General features: G+C 43.8%; 1 protein-coding gene across 1 annotated transcript; it reads left to right on the top strand.

The window, feature by feature from the left end:
• Window positions 1-1,419: 1,419 nt before the first annotated feature.
• Window positions 1,420-2,786, top strand: LOC311133556 (peptidyl-prolyl cis-trans isomerase-like 1). The gene is made up of 4 exons (XM_084167061.1): window positions 1,420-1,569; window positions 1,771-1,925; window positions 2,325-2,393; window positions 2,487-2,786. The coding sequence occupies exons 1-4, from the start codon at window positions 1,514-1,516 to the stop codon at window positions 2,705-2,707; spliced, it is 501 nt and encodes a 166-aa protein (XP_084023187.1). The 5' UTR covers window positions 1,420-1,513; the 3' UTR covers window positions 2,708-2,786.
• The last annotated feature ends 18,578 nt before the right edge of the window (window positions 2,787-21,364 follow it).

Consider the following 21,364-nt stretch of genomic DNA (forward strand, 5'->3'; position numbering starts at 1 on the left):
TTGCACAGATCCTAATCCAGGCACTTGTCATCTCCCGTCTGGATTACTGCAACTCGCTGTTGGCTGGGCTCCCTGCCTGTGCCATTAAACCCCTACAATTTATCCAGAACGCTGCAGCCCGTCTGTTGTTCAACCTTCCCAAGTTCTCTCATGTCACCCCGCTCCTCCACACACTCCACTAGCTTCCAGTTGAAGCTCGCATCTACTACAAAACCATGGTGCTTGCCTATGGAGCTGTGAGGTGAACGGCACCTCCTTACCTACAGGCTCTGATCAGAACCTACACCCAAACGAGGGCACTACATTCATCCACCTCTGGCCTGCTAGCCCCCTTACCTCTACGGAAGCACAGTTCCCGCTCAGCCCAGTCAAAACTATTCCCTGCTCTGGCACCCCAATGGTGGAACAAGCTCCCTCACGACGCCAGGACAGCGGAGTCACTGACCACCTTCCGGAGACACTTGAAACCCTACCTCTTTAAGGAATACCTGGAATAGTATAAAAGTAATCCTTCTACCCCCCCCATAAAAATAAATACAAATATATATGATTTATATTGGGTGGTTGTCCCACTAGCTATCGTAAGTTGAATGCACCAATTTGTAAGTCGCTCTGGATAAGAGCGTCTGCTAAATGACTAAAATGTAAATGTAAAATGTAAGATGGTGCCATGGACTCATGCTGCTTACGCCAAATCCTGCCACTGCCACCAGCATGACGCAACAGGAACCAGGATTTGTCGGACCATGCAATGTTATTCCACTCCTCAATTGTCCAGTGTTGGTGATCACATGCCCACTGGAGCCGCTTGTTCTTGTTTTTAGCTGATAGGAGTGTAACCGGGTGTGGTCGTCTGCTGCAATAGCCCATCCGTGACAAGGACTGACGAGTTGTGCGTTTCGAGATGCTGTTCTGCACACCACTGTTGTATTGCACCGTTATTTGCCTGTTTGTGGCCTTGCACGATTCTTGCCCTTTTCTTTCGACCTCTCTCATCAACAAGCTGTTTTCGCCGACAGGACTGCCGCTGACTGGATGTTTTTTGTTTGTCGCATCATTCTCAGCAAACCCTAGACACTGTCATGTGTGAAAAGCTCAGGAGGCCTTGCCTGGCACGCCGTTTTGCCCATTCTAACGTTCAATCGAACAGTAACTGAATGCCTTGATGCCTGTATGACTGCTTTATATAGCAAGCCACGGCCATTTGACTCACTGTCTGTAGGAGCGAAAAACGTTCGTGAAGGGAGTGGTGTACCTAATACATTGGCCACTGAGTGTATATAAAACACAGGAAAATCAGTTTTTGTATCTAGTTGTGCTCTACTTTCTGTACAGTAGGTGGCGGTAAAGTTCCATTTTGAACTCAGGCCCCAAAAAACTAATTTCCTGCACATGCGGAGGTTACTTCCGGTTTCTACCACAGTAGTCGCCAGACAGTTTTCATTGATACAGCGCTCAACGTTTGGCTACTTTGCAGATTCAGTACATTTATTTATACATTTGTTAAGCCATCATGTCGGGAATACCACCAGATACCTGGCAGCCACCCACAGTGAGCCTGGAGACAACGTAAGTACCGATAGCTAGCTAACGTTAGCGAAATGTTTTGAATGAATGAGCAGCTAGCTAGCTAGGAGTTATTCAAATGCTTGCTGTTCAATTATGTTTTTCCAATACCAAATGCTATGTATTGCTGTCTATTGGTTAATTTAATATCCCATGGAAAAGGAATGCTATTAGCTTCATTTATTGTCCTCTCTTGTGTTCCAGAATGGGTACAGTTGTAGTGGAACTGTACTGGAGACATGCTCCCAAAACTTGCAAAAACTTTGCTGAGTTGTCCAGGAGAGGTTACTACAACAACACCAAGTTTCATCGTATCATCAAGGACTTCATGGTGCAGGGAGGAGACCCCACAGGAACAGGTGAGACAGACAAACACATACAGAAGGGGTAGAAATTCTTCAGAATGCTTTGTTTCATATTGTTCCACTACCAGGGGAGCATTCAGCAGGGTGCAACGTTTTTAAACGTTCAGATAGAAATATGTTATGTAGAACAAACATGACTCTCTGACATGTAGAATAAGGAATCACATCTGCTCTCTTCATGGAATTTCAATCTGCATCGTTTGAAAACATTTGGCAGCTGAACGTGGCCCTGGCGTTTGTCCTCCTGAGCTGTGCCCTTTTGTGTTCAGAGTGGTGATACATTCAGAATGTTCCAGAGAGACAGAAAATAATACATTTCACTAAACTCTATGATGACTGTAAATCTGTTCATGACATCAGATTCTTACTCCCTGTAATGCGCATTGATTATAGGTCGTGGCGGTGCCTCCATATTTGGCAAACAATTTGAAGATGAACTAAACCCTGACTTGAAATTCACAGGTAACTATACGATTTATAAACAGGAGAAAACATGTCATAGTACCAAAATGTTGTATTTTTCTCTACTGCTTTCTTATGGTGCTCTCTCCCTAGGTGCAGGGATCTTAGGGATGGCCAATGCAGGACCAGACACCAACGGAAGCCAGTTCTTCCTGACCCTAGGGCCTACTCAGTGGTTGGATGGGAAGCACAGTATCTTTGGGAGGGTGTGCCAAGGTATATCAGTTGTCAACCGCGTCGGCATGGTTGAGACGAACTCACAAGACCGACCTGCCGATGACATAAAAATCCTCAGGACGACTGTACCCAACTGAAACTCATTCATACAACCAACAGCTACTTTCTTATTTGTACAGTAATTGTCATGATTTATTTCGTAATAAAAATGCCTTTGATTAATTTTGTTATTCTCAAATCAATGTAGCCTAACTATTGTGGTCATTATCACTAAAATTAGTATGGGTGACATGGTAGGAATGACACACTTGAGATATGCCTGGTGTTTATCTAATTATCTAATGATTGCAGATAAGTCTCAATCTGTAATTTGAACAGACTACCTCAGGAGGGAGACAAACAACAGAACATACAGTAGTGTTGGTCTATTTCACAAGACAGTCACGTGATATAAAAAAGCCTACTCTGTTGTGGACACATTGTTTTGGTTATAATGTTTGGTAATTGTCCTATAGTTTGAGGGTTATCCAAGTTCACCTGGCACCTACCCTTAGTAGGGGTTGTCACTAGTTACCACATCTTCAAAGTCATAAACCCTGCCTATTTCTACAATTTATCTTCATAAAATGTGATTTTAAACCTAACCTTAACCACACTGCTAACCTTATGCCTAACCTTAAATTAAGACCAAAAAGTTAATTTTATTTTTCATTAATATTTTCAATATTGTGCTTTGTGTGGATGTTACTCATCTGTCTGCTATGGCTCCAGTTGGAATGCTAGCCGTAGCCAGTTAGCTAGGCTGCTAGTGGGGTCCCGTTAGAGAAGGTAGGTAGAGATGCCCACTGAAACACGGTAAGTCCAACTTTTTTTCATGTCACAGAACTCTCCATTAACTGTTGTCTTCCATTATAACTTTTCCTTTAGAACTTTCTTTCTTCGTTTACAGGTTGGCTTGTTGAATTGTTGCTCTGTGAGCGGTGCTTGGTGAGCGTGAGCAGTTCCTCTTGTACTGTTGAGGTCTCTTTGCTTGACGCAGGGTTCCAAGCCTCCTCCTAGCTGTGGTTGGTTGCTTTCTTTTCAAACCTGGCAGCCATTTGACCAGTTAGGCCATGGTAAGACTCCCGGATAAGTTCTGGTAGTGCACACGCAAACTTGATGGCAGCGCCCCTGAGACCGAAGCGCAGCCTGTCTACTTTGTCTGCCTCAGTCGAACCACACTTGTTGGCCAGCACTTCGAATGGAAGGATAAAGGAGTTCCAGTCCTCTTTACCATCGTATGTGGCAAGCTTTTCCTGAGGGCTGTCTCCTGGTGTCACCTGAGCGGAGGGGGCCACCTCATCAACTGTCAGCGCGTTGTGCATGTCGATGACGTTGTCAAAGCTTGGTGGTATTCCTGGGCGGTTGGTTCTCAGGTTTCTCTCCAAGGCTTGGGGCTGACTGAAGATGTCTCCTGGGTACGCAGGACCACAGGCCTGGCTGTAGCAGTGGCATGTTGCACTGGTTTGGGTGGAGGCCACGGCTGTGGCATCAGCGACGGTTTCATTCCACGTTTGTAGTAAGGTGGGAATGGGGCGGCCCCCCTCCTGGTCCTGGATCTCCCGACCACCGTAATTGACCTCACCCAGATGTTTGCTCTGCTGCTCATCACATTCGTCTAGGCTCTTCTCCACTGTCTGCAGTCGCTGCTTTATATCCAGGATGTGGAATAGAAGGAGTTTTGTCTCCTCAGAAAGCTTAGAGTTTGGGCCTCTTCCTCTACAGACGTATTTGCTGTACTGAGCTTTAACAGTCCTTAGGTGAGTACATCAGCCTCTATTCCTATGTGTTATGTTCTTTAGTCCCTTTTAAAGAAAAAAAGAAAAACTTGTTTTATTATTATTTGCTCTGCAGGTTGGAGCAATCTTCCTAACTTTCTTGAGAGAGAAAGAAAATAAAAAACAAAAAAATAAACATCACAAAAAATGGAGGTACAGAGAAACACTGGCTCTGTGTACAGCTGCAGCCACGCTAGCACCGTTACAATGTTGCACTCCACTGATACAATGTAGCTGATTCTGTCCAGGCAAACTTGAACTTTGTGGGCGTGTTCGAACTGATAACTTTTGTCAACTTGTTGACCATCGTTGGTCACCGTCTTTCAAAGTGTGTAGCATTAGCATTATGATTATAAAAATTGACCGACTTGCGACTACATGTCGACTGCATGAACTTTTCAAAAATCATGTGATCAAAGGTCATGCAGTTTTTAATGAAGTTGCCTTCAAGTCGCTGCAGTTGCTTGCGTCTCACCAACTGCACCATGCAGCCATTACCTGCATTGTGGGAGGCACTATTTGTCAACCTATCATTAGGGTGTTTTTGTTTGACCCATGCAAATGTGGCCGAATATATGACTGAAACAGGAACCAACTTTTCTGTGATTCTAAAGCTAGATGGGATACAAATGAAAAGTGATATTTGAAACCTCTCGCTAACCAATGAATTGTACACATTATGTTTCCAGTGTGTGATATGGTGGTACAAACAGGTTTATTTAGACATTTATACAGACAAACTTTTATAAACAATAGCAGCTATGTTGACACTGCCATGTTGATCTTTCTGTTGGAAAACCACTACAGTGTCCGACTTTCGGCTGTCGCAGATGCACCTCCCAAAACTTCACTCGCTGAGTTTCGTCGTGCTATCCAGAATCCTTGGGACGTCCCTACCCTAACCTGAACCCTTAACCATTTGAAATTTTAACTTCAATTCCTTCGGTTGTGAAGCATTACCTTAACCATTTAAAATGTCAACTTTAATGGGGTCGGAAAGTCCCAAGGATACCGGATAGCACGGACCCGCAGAGAACCCTCTTGGTGCAAAGCGTTTACTTCCTGCTTTCGTCAGTGATGTATGGCACCTTGCTATCCGGGATCCCTAGGGAGCGTCCATACGCCACTGAAGTAGAAATGTGTAATGGTTAAGATAATGCTTCCCATCCGAAAGAGTTTGTGCATATATTATGACTAATATTTGTGATGTTTTGGTCTTCGACAAGGGTTTGTTCGCCTGTTCGTGTGCACATTATTTTCTTGAGGCAAGCCGAAGTTCATTAGCCGAGGTCTACGCCCCTTTGTCGTGATTGGTCAACAGTAAGGATTTTTCAATGAAGTGTTTGTTGCAAGGGGCCAGGGTTCTGGTCTAGAAGCACAGTTTCGACTGCTCCTACAGTTTTGCTTTGGTACTGCAGTTTAACTGACGCCCGGCACATAAAGACAATTTCCAGATTTGAAAATTCCTAATAAAACATTTTAGTCATCACCTTTGTAAACAAAACATCCATTGAATTATTCAAATAATTGTTGCGGAGGCTGATTTTATTTTTAAATCACTCACAGCCAAAGATATTGGGCTTGTTTGAATGGTAAGGCTGAAGCAACCGACTGCAGACAAAAGTCGAGGAGTGAAGTCGGGGGAGGTGCATCTGCTACAGCCAAAAGTCGGACACTGATGTGGTTTTCCAACAGAAAGGCTTAGTGCAACATAGCAGTGTTGCCATTGTTTATAAAACATTTTATTTTTAAGATCGAAATAAACATGTCTCCAACCCCCATATCAAACACTCACAAACTGTAAATATACTGTATGTGTGTACATTGTACTATCAATTGGGGAGAGAAAGCCTCAAATATCACATTCATTTGCAGTGGTGGATAAAGTACCCAATTGTCATACTTGAGTAAAAGTAAAGATACCTTAATAGAAAATGACTCAAGTAAAAGTGAAAGTCACCCAGTAAAATACTACTTGAGTAAAAGTCTAAAAGTATTTGGTTTTAAATATACTTGAGTATCAAAAGTAAATGTAATCGCTAAAATGTACTTAAGTATCAAAAGTAAAAGTATAAATCATTTCAAATTCCATATATTAAGCAAACTAGATGGCACCATTTTCTTGTATGGATAGCCAGGAGCACACTCCAACATTTAGACATAATTTACAAACGAAGCATGTGTGTTTTAATGAGTCCACCAGATCAGAGGCAGTAGGGATGACCACGTGTTCTCTTGATAAGTGCGTGAATTGAACCATTTTCCTGTGCTGCTAAGCATTCAAAATATAACGAGCACTTTTGTGTGTCAGGCAAAATGTATGGAGTAAAAAGTACAATATTTTCTTTATGAATGTAGTGAAGTAAAAGTTGTCAAAAATATAAATAGTAAAGTACAGATACCCCAAAAAACTACTTAAGTAGTACTTTAAAGTATTTTTACTTATGTACTTTACACCACTGTTCATTTGTACATATCCACTGTATACATATGAATCACGGCAAAGTTGCTTCCCGTTTCAGTCTCGTTTGCGTGGGTCAAACAAAAACACAAATTATTGGTTGACAAATAGTGCCTCCCACAATGCAGGCAAAGGCTGCAGACGAAACATCATGACCTTTGATCACATAGTTGTTGTAAAGTTCATGCAGTCAACATGTAGGCACATGTCGGACAAATCTTATACCCAGAATGCCACACACTTCGCAAGGCGGTGACCAACGATGGTCTCCGACTTGACAAAAGTGATCATCTCGAACGCTCCCATTAACATTATATATTCATCCAATTGGTGCGTTTGAGTGGTAAACTGAAAGTAGCCGATTGTAGACCAAAGGCAGGAGGTACATACAGTGGGGGAAAAAAGTATTTAGTCAGCCACCAATTGTGCAAGTTCTCTCACTTAAAAAGATGAGAGAGGCCTGTAATTTTCATCATAGGTACACGTCAACTATGACAGACAAAATGAGAATTTTTTTTCCAGAAAATCACATTGTAGGATTTTTAATGAATTTATTTGCAAATGATGGTGGAAAATAAGTATTTGGTCAATAACAAAAGTTTCTCAATACTTTGTTATATACCCTTTGTTGGCAATGACACAGGTCAAACGTTTTCTGTAAGTCTTCACAAGGTTTTCACACACTGTTGCTGGTATTTTGGCCCATTCCTCCATGCAGATCTTCTCTAGAGCAGTGATGTTTTGGGGCTGTCGCTGGGCAACACAGACTTTCAACTCCCTCCAAAGATTTTCTATGGGGTTGAGATCTGGAGACTGGCTAGGCCACTCCAGGACCTTGAAATGCTTCTTACGAAGCCACTCCTTCGTTGCCCGGGCGGTGTGTTTGGGATCATTGTCATGCTGAAAGACCCAGCAACGTTTCATCTTCAATGCCCTTGCTGATGGAAGGAGGTTTTCACTCAAAATCTCACGATACATGGCCCCATTCATTCTTTCCTTTACACAGATCAGTCGTCCTGGTCCCTTTGCAGAAGAACAGCCCCAAAGCATGATGTTTCCACCCCCATGCTTCACAGTAGGTATGGTGTTCTTTGGATGCAACTCAGCATTCTTTGTCCTCCAAACACGACGAGTTGAGTTTTTACCAAAAATTTATATTTTGGTTTCATCTGACCATATGACATTCTCCCAATCCTCCTCTGGATCATCCAGATGGTCATTGGGAAACTTCAGAAGGGCCTGGACATGCGCTGGCTTGAGCAGGGGGACCTTGCGTGCGCTGCAGGATTTTAATCCATGACGACGTAGTGTGTTACTAATGGTTTTCTTTGAGACTGTGGTCCCAGCTCTCTTCAGGTCATTGACCAGGTCCTGCCGTGTAGTTCTGGGCTGATCCCTCACCTTCCTCATGATCATTGATGCCCCACGAGGTGAGATCTTGCATGGAGCCCCAGACCGAGAGTGATTGACCGTCATCTTGAACTTCTTCCATTTTCTAATAATTGCGCCAACAGTTGTTGCCTTCTCACCAAGCTGCTTGCCTATTGTCCTGTAGCCCATCCCAGCCTTGTGCAGGTCTACAATTTTATCCCTGACTTCCTTACACAGCTCTCTGGTCTTGGCCATTGTGGAGAGGTTGGAGTCTGTTTGATTGAGTGTGTGGACAGGTGTCTTTTATACAGGTAACGAGTTCAAACAGGTGCAGTTAATACAGGTAATGAGTGGAGAACAGGAGGGCTTCTTAAAGAAAAACTAACAGGTCTGTGAGAGCCGGAATTCTTACTGGTTGGTAGGTGATCAAATACTTATGTCATGCAATAAAATGCAAATTATTTACTTAAAAATCATACAATGTGATTTTCTGGATTTTTGTTTTAGATTCCGTCTCTCACAGTTGAAGTGTACCTATGATAAAAATTACAGACCTCTACATGCTTTGTAAGTAGGAAAACCTGCAAAATCGGCAGTGTATCAAATACTTGTTCTCCCCACTGTATGCACCGACATACAGTCGTGGTCAAAGGTTTTGAGAACAACACAAGTATTGGTCTTCACAAAGTTTGCTGCTTCAGTGTTTTTAGATATTTTAGTCAGATGTTACTATGGTATACTGAAGTATAATTACAAGCATTCCATAAGTATCAAAGGCTTTTATTGACAATTACATTAACTTTATGCAAAGAGTCAGAATTTGCAGTCTTGACCCTTCTTTTTCAAGACCTCTGAAATCCGCCCTGGCATGCTGTCAATTAACTTCTGGGCCACATCCTGACTGATGGCAGCCCATTCTTGTATAATCAATGCTTGGAGTTTGTCAGAATTTGTGGGGTTTTGCCTCTTGAGGATTGACCACAAGTTCTCAATGGGATTAAGGTCTGGGGAGTTTCCTGGCCATGGACCCAAAATGTAGATGTTTTGTTCCCCGAGCCACTTAGTTATCACTTTTGCCTTATTGCAAGGTGCTTCATCATGCTGGAAAAGGCATTTTTCGTCACCAAACTGTTCTTGGATGGTTGGGAGAAGTTGCTCTCGGAGGATGTGTTGGTACCATTCTTTATTCATGGCTGTGTTCTTAGGCACAATTGTGAGTGAGCCCACTCCCTTGGCTGAGAAGCAACCCCACACATGAATGGTCTCAGGATGCTTTACTGTTGGCATGACACAGGACTGATGGTAGCGCTCACCTTGTCTTCTCCGGACAAGCGTTTTTCCAGATGCCCCAAACAATCGGAAAGGGGATTCATCAGAGAAAATGACTTTACCCCAGTCCTCAGCAGTCCAGTCCCTGTATCTTTTGCAGAATATCAGTCTGTCCCTGATGTTTTTCCTGGAGAGAAGTGGCTTCTTTGCTGCCCTTCTTGACACCAGGCCATCCTCCAAAAGTCTTTGCCTCACTGTTCCTGCAGATACACTCACACCTGCCTGCTGCCATTCCTGAGCAAGCTCTGCACTGGTGGTGCCCCGATCCCGCAGCTGAATCAACTTTAGGAGATGGTCCTGGTGCTTGCTGGACTTTCTTGGGCGCCCTGAAGCCTTCTTCACAACAATTGAAACGCTCTTCTTGAAGTTCTTGGTGATCTGATAAATGGTTGATTTAGGTGCAATTTTACTAGCAGCAATATCCTTGTTAGCAGAAGCCCTTTTTGTGCAAAGCAATGATGAGGCAGCAGACTTTGTGAAAATTAATATTTGTGTCATTCTCAACTTTTGACCACGACTGTTTTAGACAAAAGTTTTAGAACACCTACTCATTCAAGGGTTTTTATTTATTTTTACTATTTTCTACATTGTAGAATAATAGTGAAGACATCAACACTATTAAATAACACATGGAATCATGTAGTAACCAAAAAAAGTGTTCAACAATTTTGAGATTCTTCAAAGTAGCCACCCTTTGCCTTGATGAAAGCTTTGCACGTTCTTGGGTTTGTATCATTTGATTTACACAACATGCCTACCACTTTGAATATGCAAAATATTTTTTGTGTGTGAAACAAACAAGAAATAAGACAAAAAAACTGAAAACTTGGGCGTGCATAACTATTCACTGTTGGTAGGCGGCCCTCTCTTGGCAGGTTTGTTGTGGTGCCATATTTTTTAAATTTTTTAATAATGGATTTAATGGCGCTCCGTGGGATGTTCAAAGTTTCGGATATCTCTTTATAACCCAACCCTGATCTGTACTTCTCCACAACTTTGTCCCTGACCTGTTTGGAGAGCTCCTTGGTCTTCATGGTGCCGATTGCTTGGTGGTGCCCCTTGCTTAGTGGTGTTGCAGACTCTGGGGCCTTTCACAACAGGTGTATATATACTGAGATCATGTGACAGATCATGTGGCACTTAGATTGCACACAGGTGGACTTTATTTGACTAATTATGTGACTTCTGAAGGTAATTGGTTGCACCAGATCTTATTTAGGGGCTTCATAGCAAAGGGGGTGAATACATATGCACGCACCACTTTTCCGTTATTTATTTTTTATAATTTTTTGAAACAAGTTATTTTTTTCATTTCACTTCACCAATTTGGACAATTTTGGGTATGTCCATTACATGAAATCCAAATAAAAATCCATTTAAATTACAGGTTGTAATGCAACAAAATAGGAAAAAAACGCCAAGAGGGATGAATACTTTTGCAAGGCGCTGTATATATAGATAGATACAAAAATGGGAAAATCACGTTTTAACTGCACTGCCCCATTAACTTAACTAAGCGGAATTAATGCCTATACTTAACCGTCAAAACTCAACATTTATCAAATATTGAAGTCAGACCGTGTCAAACCATGAGATCTTGTTGGAATTATTGCCAGTGAGATCTATGTCAACTGTTGCCACTCTTATGACTTATGACTTACAATTGATGGTATCAATTCGTGCTCTATCATGCCCAATGCTTCGTGTAATAGATGTGAAAGGCTTTGTACTGTGTATATATACATGTAGAACCCAAACACAGCAACCAAACATTCGTGACAGGCCTGAAGTCTGTTGCCTTGCTACCCAGTCTCATTGCTCCGGCCAAATGCCACACCTACGAACGTTTCGCAAACTAATTTAGTTTGAGTCATCAGTCAACCAAGTCCGAGGAATGAGCACAATTATGCCGAACTATTACAACTAATTAGACAGTTAGATTAACACTATTATAAATACTGTTTAACCAAAACAATGTTTTCCTCAGTATCAGTTGTCCTATTGTAGAATATTTTCCAAAACTATGTGTGTTAAAAAAGGAATCAAATGTCTTTGTTACCAGTTTTGGCACTCAATATCACACAGAAATTTCCAAAAGATGTAATGTGCTGTAATAAAATGAACTACAGTTTATTTTGATAACAAAACAGTTATGTGTCTCTACAGTGATCAGTTTCTCATTTTGAAAAACAATCAACAATGTTTAATTCATTGCTCTCAGAGTTTCAGGTGTTTATCTTAAAATCAGAAGTGTATTTAGTTTTTTACATAATCAGATTTCCAAAGTGGTTTGGTAAAAAATGTTAGTGTCACAAAACAATACACATTGCCAATACATAACACAGTATCAAGTAGAAAGTTTTAAATTATATCTCTTTGTGCTCAGGGTGTGACGTTGTGGTGAGCAGTCCTTGGAGAGGGGGAACACACACCCTTTCTACAAATGTCCATCCAAAGTCCCTCTCACAAACGACACTACCCATAATCCCCTAGGTCCCAGAGCCCTCTTTCTCCCCACAGTCTACCCCCGGGAAGGAAGAGGAAGAGTGTGAGAGAGAGCGAGGTGACCCCCCATCGCTGTGTCCCGAGTCCTCTGTCCTACAGGGAGCAGAACCGGGGCTGTGGCACGCCTGTTCCCCCTCGCGCCCCTCTCTCCCTTTCCCCTGCCCCTCCACCAGACCCTGCAGGTATTTAATATAACGAATCGCTGCCCAATATCTCTTTCTAGAGCTCCGACCTGAAGATCACTTATGTCATGATTCAACCTTGTTTTTTTCATATCCCAGTTGTCTTGAAAGCACCATAAATCCAGAGAATGCCAGACTTTGATGACAAAGTTTGATGACAAAATGTTCCCACAAGGACTGCCGTGCCACCTTCCTGTTCAAGTGAGCACAACAAGGTGAGTCCAAAAACATATTGTATGCTGCTGCATAAATTATGTAATATTCCAGGGAGATATGTATACTGTAGCTAAGAAAGTAATACTAAGTGTATGTTGTGTAGTAAGCTGTTAATAGCCCATGTGCCTCATCCTAATAATTTGGTCCCTTTCCCCCTCATAATTTAGCCTACTGTTCTGACTTAGTGGTGCACATGGGCTAATAATCATCAAATATTTGTCTGCTTATATGCCCCCTTTATTTATCATACGGTTCTGACTTGGTGTACAGGGAGAATACTGTAAGAACAGCCCATGTTCTGAATTCTGTCACTGTACATTTCAAAAGTGCTGAACAAATAGTTATATTGACTACGTATGTCCTAGCTCGCTCATTAATGTCTTAATCGAAATTAAGGATTGCCCCACCAACATTTACATGCTAAAATCGCCACTGGCCTCAGGTACTGCAGGATTTTGTTTCATCTGACCAACTGAGCTAATTGATCAGTTCAGTGATTGCCTAAATTCAACACACCTGGTCTTCCAGGTCAGTTAAATAAAAAACAGGGTTGCCTACCCCTGATCTAGATAAATACATTAACTATATTGTTGCAAGTAGGATATTGAATTATTTATGTTAGAAATTTGGATCACATGTAGGCCTATGTAATTACATTGTAAGGATGTAAGGATAAAGATGTATTTAAGCTCTAAATCACATGTCAAACTCATTCCATGGAGGGCCGAGTGTCTGCAGGTTTTTGCTCCACCCTTGTACTTGATTGATGAATTAAGGTCACTAATTAGTAAGGAACTCCCCTCACCTGGTTGTCTAGGTCTTAATTGAAAGGAAAAAACAAAAACCTGCAGACACTCCGCCCTCCGTAGAATGAGTTTGACACCCCTGCTCTAAATAGTCAACCACCAAATACAGTAAACATGCATTGATAATAACCAATGATAGGTGGCGACATCAACCATGAGCATTTAGTGCCTTTTGCCTAGTTAAATAAAGGTTCAAATAAATAAAATAAATGTGCTTCCAAAATAACCCAGAAGAAGGTTGTCTCCCACAATGCTTTGGATCCGACTTCAAGTTGCAGTTGGTAAGGAGCAACTGCAGAAATATCCAGTCGACTGCAGTCGAAAGTTCATGACCTTTCATCACATGGTTGTAGTAAAGGTCATGCAAGTTGGACAACTTTGATACCCATATTGCAACACGCTTTGAAAGGCGACCCGAAAGATGGCTGCCAGTGTGGCCATGAGGTGGGGGTAAGCTGGTGGACAGGAAAACAATGAGAAAAGTGGAACATATTAATGAATGGGGGAATGCATAAGCCTTCTGGAAGATCTGATGAAGGAGAAGATGGCAGACAGGGAAAAAATTCGAAAAGTGGAAGATGTTTTGAGTAAATATGGAATGGTGGATCACACAGATCTTTTGGAAGAGCTACAGAAGGAAATTGAACATGACGAGAGTGAGGCTGAATTAACTGCAGTGGCAGGTGCGGTGAAGACCGCTGAGTTTGAGACTCGTCCCGATGGTAATGAAGATGATTTTGGCCCAGTGGGAGTGACATTTTTGGAGAGAATGGATCCTTTCCTTCTGGCTGATCCATATGTGGTGTCAGGTTGGGTGGAGAAGAGGTTCGAAGTGGAATCGTGTAGCTTTTTTGGGATTCTGCCGCACCACGCGACTGAGGACAAGAACTGTGACTTGCTTTCCTCTGTACACAGCCCATCTGTAATTAGCCCACCCAACTACCTCATCCCCATATTGTTATTTACATTGTTATTTATTTTGCTCATTTGCACCCCAGTATCTCTATTTGCACATCATCTTCTGCACATCTATCACTCCAGTGTTAATACTAAATTGTAATTATTTTGCACTATGGCCTATTTATTGCCTTACCTCCATAACTTACTACATTTGTACATACTGTATATAGATTTTCTATTGTGTTATTGACTGTACGTTTTGTTTATCCCATATGTAACTCTGTGTTGTTGTTGTTTTTATCGCACTGCTTTGCTTTATCTTGGCCAGGTCGCAGTTGTAAATGAGAACTTGTTCTCAACTGTCTTACCTGGTTAAATAAAGGTAAAGAGAAAAAAAAAAAAGAGTGATAATTGGAGTGGCGTTTAGTGTTGAGGAGGATCAACTGAAGTTGAAGATTCCAGGTGTCTGTGACGCCCGCCATTTGGAGCGACGTAGACCTGGTGGAGAGCGTGGTGAAACAGAGAAGACACTGTCTGTACTACTGAGTTTTGATGCATGAGTCTTTACCAGATAAAGTCAAGTCAGTTATCCCGTGAGAGCTTTTGTCCCGAATCCATTACAATGTTTCAAGCTTATGGTCATGTGGCAGCAGTGTGTAGGAGGGATATTCCTAGATGTGAGAAGTGTGCAGGAGGACCAGAGACAAAGGAATGTGTAGTATCAGTGGGAAAAGTTGTGTGTATACACTGTAGGGGTACCCATGGTGCTGGAGATCAGAGATGTTCGGTGAGAGAAAGGCAGGTTGAGGTTGCCAGGATCAGAGTAGTGCAGAAGGTGTCGTTTGCTGAGGCAGTGAAGAGCGCATTAGAGGAAGATGGGCCCAGGGTGAGGGATCCTAAGATGTCCTTTGGTAAGGTTGTTTTTTTGGCATTCATCGCCATGGTTGTCAATTGTACCGCAGGAATGGAATGTACAGTAAATCAAAGAGGATAGATGTTGTGGTGGCAGCTGCAAATAAGTACTTAGGTGTGCAAGACTTTACTGCAGAAGAGTTACAAGATGTTTTGAATGATAGTGTCCCGTCCTCCCAGGCTGCTGGCCTGGAGTAGGATCAGATGGGGCCAAAGTAGTGGGATAGTGTTGAGGTTTTAATCCTTAAGAGTCTATTGACGCACCTGTGCATCAATCTAAGTAACATAATACAAAAATCCCATCAAAATCCATCAGTTTAAGCTAGAGATGTCTGTTTTTGCATGGGCTACATCTCTATCCACCACATCCGCCTATGTCGGCCTTCCGCATCTGTGGAGGAAGGTGGCCGAGCTACAGCGGTTTGTCAGACCATGAGACAAACCGGTTTGGCCTAGAAACTAATATGACCACTCTATGGAAAGATGAGACTCTCACGAACATGATGGTGTTATCTGGGACTCGTCCGAATATAACCCATACAAATGAATGGAAGTTAAATGTGTCCAAATAAACAAAAATATTTCCTGAGCTATTTTCTTATATCTCCTAGATATAGGACAGACACTTCCAAACCTTATTCCTTATGATAAATGTTTTGACTGTCTTTTTTTGCCATTTATGAATGTGTTATTCAATGCGTTTCTATGGGCTATAGTAGTAAAGGCCAAATTAAAATATTTAATCAAATAACTGTCAAATATTTTTTTATATGCCTAAAGGGTTCTTAGAATTCCAAATCAAAAAGCTAAATGATCCATGGTACGAACATCTTAAAACAATTCCATATGTTAGCTTAGTTGCCAAGTTCTGCTAGGAGCAAACAAACCTAGTATATGCGGACAAAAGGTTAAGGTTAGGTTTAAGGTTAGGTAAGGGTTAGGGTAGGAGTTAAGGTTAGGGTTTAGGGTAGGGACGTCCCAAGGAACCTGGATTGCACTGATTTATGTGCGAGGGACGGAGGAGAGAGATGCTTAGGCTATCAACAATGGTAGCTAGCTGTCGGTGCTACTGCAGGCACATTAAGAAATCAATGAGCCCTAGGGCACAGATTGTCCAGCAAAACAACTCTTGCACATGGAGCCCTGGAGGTGATTGACTGAGATTTTTAATTTTTTTTACAAGCTCACAAATTATAAAGCGTGCCCATGAATTGATATAAAACGTGTTCATTATTTATAAAACGAGCTCACAAATTATAAAACATGCTCACTAATTACTAAAACCTTTGCATGAATTGATCATGCTCATGAATTACTCAAACATGTGCATGAATTGATATAAAACGTGCTCATGATTTATAAAACGAGTTCACGTATTGTAAAATATCCGCAAGAGGCTAGGGAGACAATCTCAACCACCACCACCCATTCCCGAATCCTGACCACAGGAACACACGAGAAAATGACACAAAACACAAAGACACACAACACACTAGCCCTTGATCATGACTCTCAGTTGCATTACATTACACATAAGAGTCATTGGACAAAGGCGCCTTCTGTACGGGGGAATTTTGTTAAGAGCCCCGACGCTCGGTCTGAACATTAACATGCATCGCTTGCGGTACAGTTTTGGCAGCATAAGGGCTATAACTTTTATATCAGCGAGAAATAATTGTCAAAAAGAACAGGTTAAATTGAAAAACACTTTTATAGGATTAGGGTTATTGTTCCACATGGCCATATCTCTATGTTACAGAGTGTGTTTCCGGAAGACAGAGGGGCCACCTGTGCTAATTAGCTATCCAGCATGCTCCGAACACCTGTGTAATGGAAGAAGGCCGCTAGAAATGTGTTGTTACTGAAAAATACTGTCGGCTGCAACTGTGATATAGCCGGTTAAAACAGTAAGTGTATATTGTTTTAATGTTATATGAAAGTAAAGGGCTTTATCTTTCTAGAACAGTATCGCAATTGAGAATCGATTCAAGTTTAGATGGAATATTTGGCTGTTTTGGCTGCCAGAGCCAGTCTACCTCTGAAAATAACATAAGGTCCTTGGACCTTAAAGAGTAACGGTAGGATCCTTAAGAGTATATATTGGGTTAACAACACACGCAAGTGCTGCTTTTCAAGGTAAGAAAGCTATTACATTGAACTTTCCATCTAATGTTATCCATTGAAAAACGTAAATCCAAAAAGCAGTTAAGGTTCTTATTTCAGATTGACATCATCACCAACGTTAGCTAATGTTAGCTGGATTAGCTAAGGGCCGGCTAACTAGTTAGCTAGCTAGCCTAGCTAAATCGGTAGCAAACGTGGAGGGGTAACTCGGCTAGTGCCTCATGTCTTGCATGTCCACATTGATCAATTGTGGTAAAGAGTTATCAACATTAGCTAATGTTAGCTAGATGTTAACAGTTAGCTAGCGCTAAATCGGTAACTAGCCCAAGATGTACTCTTAAGGAAACTACCGGTACTCTAAACTATGTTATTTTCAGAGGAAAACTGGCTCTGGCAGCCAAAATAGCCAAATATTCTGTCTAAATGTGAATCGATTCTCAATTGCGATACAGTTCTAGAAACATAAAGCCATTTACTTTCATATCATAAAAAATAATTTCACAAATGCAAAATATACACTTAATGTTTTAACTGCCTTTATCACTGTCACGGTTCTCTAAGACCGAACCCAGAAGCAGACCAGGACAAGGTGAGTTGAACGAAGGTGAGTGTTTATTTACAGATTCAAAAGGATGCAGAATAATCCAGGAGACGGAGCGGGTGGCGGAGATGAGTAGGTGGAGGTGAAGTGGCAGATTAAATGATGGCACGGCAGGGGTTGGGTGAAGGTTCCGGGAGAATGACTGTAGACAGAAAAAAACGGAGGTAAGTACAAGGCAGGTCAACAAGGTGCAAAAACAACTAAACTAACGCTAGTACTCAGAGGCTGATACGCTGGCAAAACATACTGTTAATGGCTAACGATCCGGCAGGGAATTGGATGTCAGGTTAGAGCTTAAGAAGGGGTGATGATCAGGACCAGGTGTGCCGAGGCTGATGAGAAGCAGGTACGGGTAATCGAGAGATCACCCGCCTAGCAACGTCGCCCGGCAACCGGACAGGGTGCGTTCAGGAACCTTCGGGAAAACAGGAGATACCGAGCAGAAAAACGGCAACCCAGGCAGGAACAGACTCAGGACGCAGGGTTCATGACAGTACCCCCCCTCCGATGAACGCCACCGGGCGGACTACACGGAGCGCCAGGATGGAGGCGGTAGAAGTCACGAAGGAGGTCAGCATCAAGGATCTGACGCCGAGGAATCCAACTCCTCTCCTCAGGACCATACCCCTCCCAGTCCACGAGATACTGGAAACCCCGGCCCCGCCGTCTGGAATCCATGATGCGGCGCACCGTGTAGACAGGAGGAGGAGGAGGAGGCGGAGGGGGCAACAGAGGGCTGAGGAGAACAGGCTTGAGGCAGGAGACATGGAAGGTGGGATGGATTCTGAGCGTCCTAGGCAACTTGAGTCGAACCACAACCGGATTGATCACTCTCTCCACCACAAACGGACCAATGAACCTCGGTGACAGTTTCCTTGACTCAGTCCGCAGAGAGAGGTCCCGTGTAGCCAACCAGACCCGATCTCTGATGGCATAAGCGGGGGCTGGAATACGGCGACGATTCGCCTGGAGCTGATACCGGTCAGAAACTCGAAGGAGGGCCTTTCTGGCCCGATGCCAGGTCCGGTGACAACGACGAATGTGGGCCTGGACAGAGGGAACCGAGAGATCCTTCTCCTGAGAAGGAAACAGGGGTGGTTGGTAGCCGTATAGGCACTGGAAGGGAGACATCCCAGTGGCAGAAGTAGGGAGAGTATTGTGGGCATACTCAACCCAAGGCAACTGAGAGACCCAAGAGGTGGGGTTGGAGGAAACAAGGCAGCGCAGCGTGGATTCCATCTTCTGGTTGGCTCTCTCCGCCTGTCCATTGGATTGGGGGTGAAATCCAGATGTGAGACTGACTGTAGCTCCAATGGCCAAACAGAAGGACTTCCAGACAGCAGAGGTGAACTGAGGACCACGGTCGGAAACTATGTCACTGGGCAATCCATGAACCCTGAAAACCTCCCTAACCAGGATCTTGGACGTCTCAGAGGCAGAGGGAAGCTTGGAGATGGGCACAAAGTGGGCGAACTTGCTGAATCTGTCCACGATAGTCAGAATGACCGTGTTCCCCTCAGAAGAGGGCAACCCAGTGACAAAGTCCAGGGCCAGATGCGACCATGGTCGCCGGGGGATAGGTAGGGGGTGAAGAAGTCCAGAGCTTGGCACTCTTGTTCTGCGCACAAACTGGACAGGCAGCAACAAACCTCCGAGTATCTTCTCCCATGGCAGGCCACCAAAATCGTCTGCATAGAAGCGCCATCGTCCGAGCCACGCCAGGGTGGCAAGCCATCTTGCTGGCGTGGGACCATTGGAGGACAGCCGAACGGACCGACTCAGGCACAAACAACCGACCGGGTGGACCGTTACCGGGGCCGGGCTGCGTCCGAAGGGCCGCCATAACCTCCTCTTCAATCCTCCACATTCTCGGCTCCTACGACAAGGTTCCGGGGAAGAATTGTCTCAGTCTTGGCCCCACTCTCCTCCGTCTTGGAGAACATCCAGGACAAGGCATCCGCCTTGCCGTTCTTAGACCCCGGTCGGAACGTCAAGGAAAAATTAAAGCGTCCAAAAAACAACGACCACCTGGCCTGACGGGAGTTGAGACGTTTAGCCGATTGCACGTAAGCAAGATTCTTGTGGTCAGTCCAGACAACAAACGGTTGCTCCGCCCCCTCCAACCAGTGGCGCCACTCCTCCAAGGCAAGTTTCACTGCGAGAAGCTCCCAGTTACCCACATCGTAGTTCCTCTCCGCAGACGAAAGACGACGAGAGTAGTAGGCGCAGGGATGGAGTTTACCGTCAGTGGAGCATCGCTGGGACAGGATGGCGCCAACCCCCACATCAGACGCATCCACCTCAACGACAAACTGACGGGCAGTGTCAGGTTGAGATAGAATCGGAGCGTTGGTGAATCACCTCTTCAAATCCAGAAATGCTCGGTCCGCCTCAGGATTCCAACTGAAGGTTCTGGTACTAGAAGTCAGGGCAGTTAAAGGAGCGGCCACACGGCTGTAGTCACGGATAAATCTACGATAGAAATTCGCAAACCCCAGAAACCTCTGGAGCTGCAATCTCGTACCGGGCTGGGCCCAATCCAGAACCGCCCTAACCTTCTCTTGGTCCATCCTAATCTCTCCCCTGGAGATGATGTACCCGAGAAAGGATGTAGTGTGGGCGTGAAATTCACAATTCTCGGCCTTCACAAACAGGCGATTCTCCAACAATCGCTGCAGAACCTGCTTGACATGCTGGACGTGGCTGGAAGGCTCCTTAGAGAAGATAAGAATGTCATCCAGGTAAACGAACACAAAAAGACCGATCATATCTCTCAGGACATCATTCACCATACTCTGGAACACTGCTGGAGCATTGATCAGTCCAAACGGCATCACCTGATACTCGAAATGACCCATCGGTGTATTGAAACCAGTCAACCACTCGTCACCCTCTCTGATCCGGACCAGATGATACGCATTGCGCAGGTCCAGCTTGGTGAACACCGTAGCACCCTGTAAGGAGTCGAAAGCAGAGCTCATCAAGGGCAGGGGATACTTGTTCTTGACCGTGATATCATTCAACCCCCGATAATCAATACAAGGTCGAAGAGAGCCATCCTTCTTACTCACAAAGAAGAATCCTGCCCCCAGGGGTGATGACGAGGGACGAATGAGACCAGCAGCTAGGGACTCCTTTATGTAGGTCTCCAAAGCTTCACGTTCAGGTCGGGAGATGCTGTATAACCGTCCCTTGGGAAAGACAGCTCCAGGGAACAGGTTTATGGCACAATCATATGGTCGGTGGGGAGGGAGTGACAGAGCCCTCTGCTTACTGAACACCTCCCCCAAATCGTGATATGTTTCGGGGACCAGGGACAAATCTGGGGGGTTAGCCTCAATGACCTGACTGGGAACAGAATGGGAACAGGCAGTCTTGAGGCAGTTAGCATGGCAATCAATGCTCCAACTAGTTACCTTGCCAGTCACCCAATCGAACGTGGGATTGTGTTCCTTCAGCCAGGAGTATCCAAGGACCAGAGGAACATGGGGAGAAGGCAGAATGAAGAATGAGAACCTCAGAATGATTCCCTGACAACAGCATCTTAACCGGTTCAGTCCTCATCGTGAT

The sequence above is a fragment of the Coregonus lavaretus genome (genome assembly GCF_964263955.1).
Source record: "Coregonus lavaretus genome assembly, chromosome: 8".
NCBI lineage: Eukaryota > Metazoa > Chordata > Actinopteri > Salmoniformes > Salmonidae > Coregonus > Coregonus lavaretus.

Coding starts and splice junctions, on each gene's coding strand:
- LOC311133556 (XM_084167061.1), top strand. CDS start 1,514: ATGTCGGGAATACCACCAGATACCTGGCAGCCACCCACAGTGAGCCTG. Junction 1,570..1,770: donor ACAGTGAGCCTGGAGACAAC/GTAAGTACCGAT, acceptor CTTGTGTTCCAG/AATGGGTACAGTTGTAGTGG. Junction 1,926..2,324: donor AGGAGACCCCACAGGAACAG/GTGAGACAGACA, acceptor CATTGATTATAG/GTCGTGGCGGTGCCTCCATA.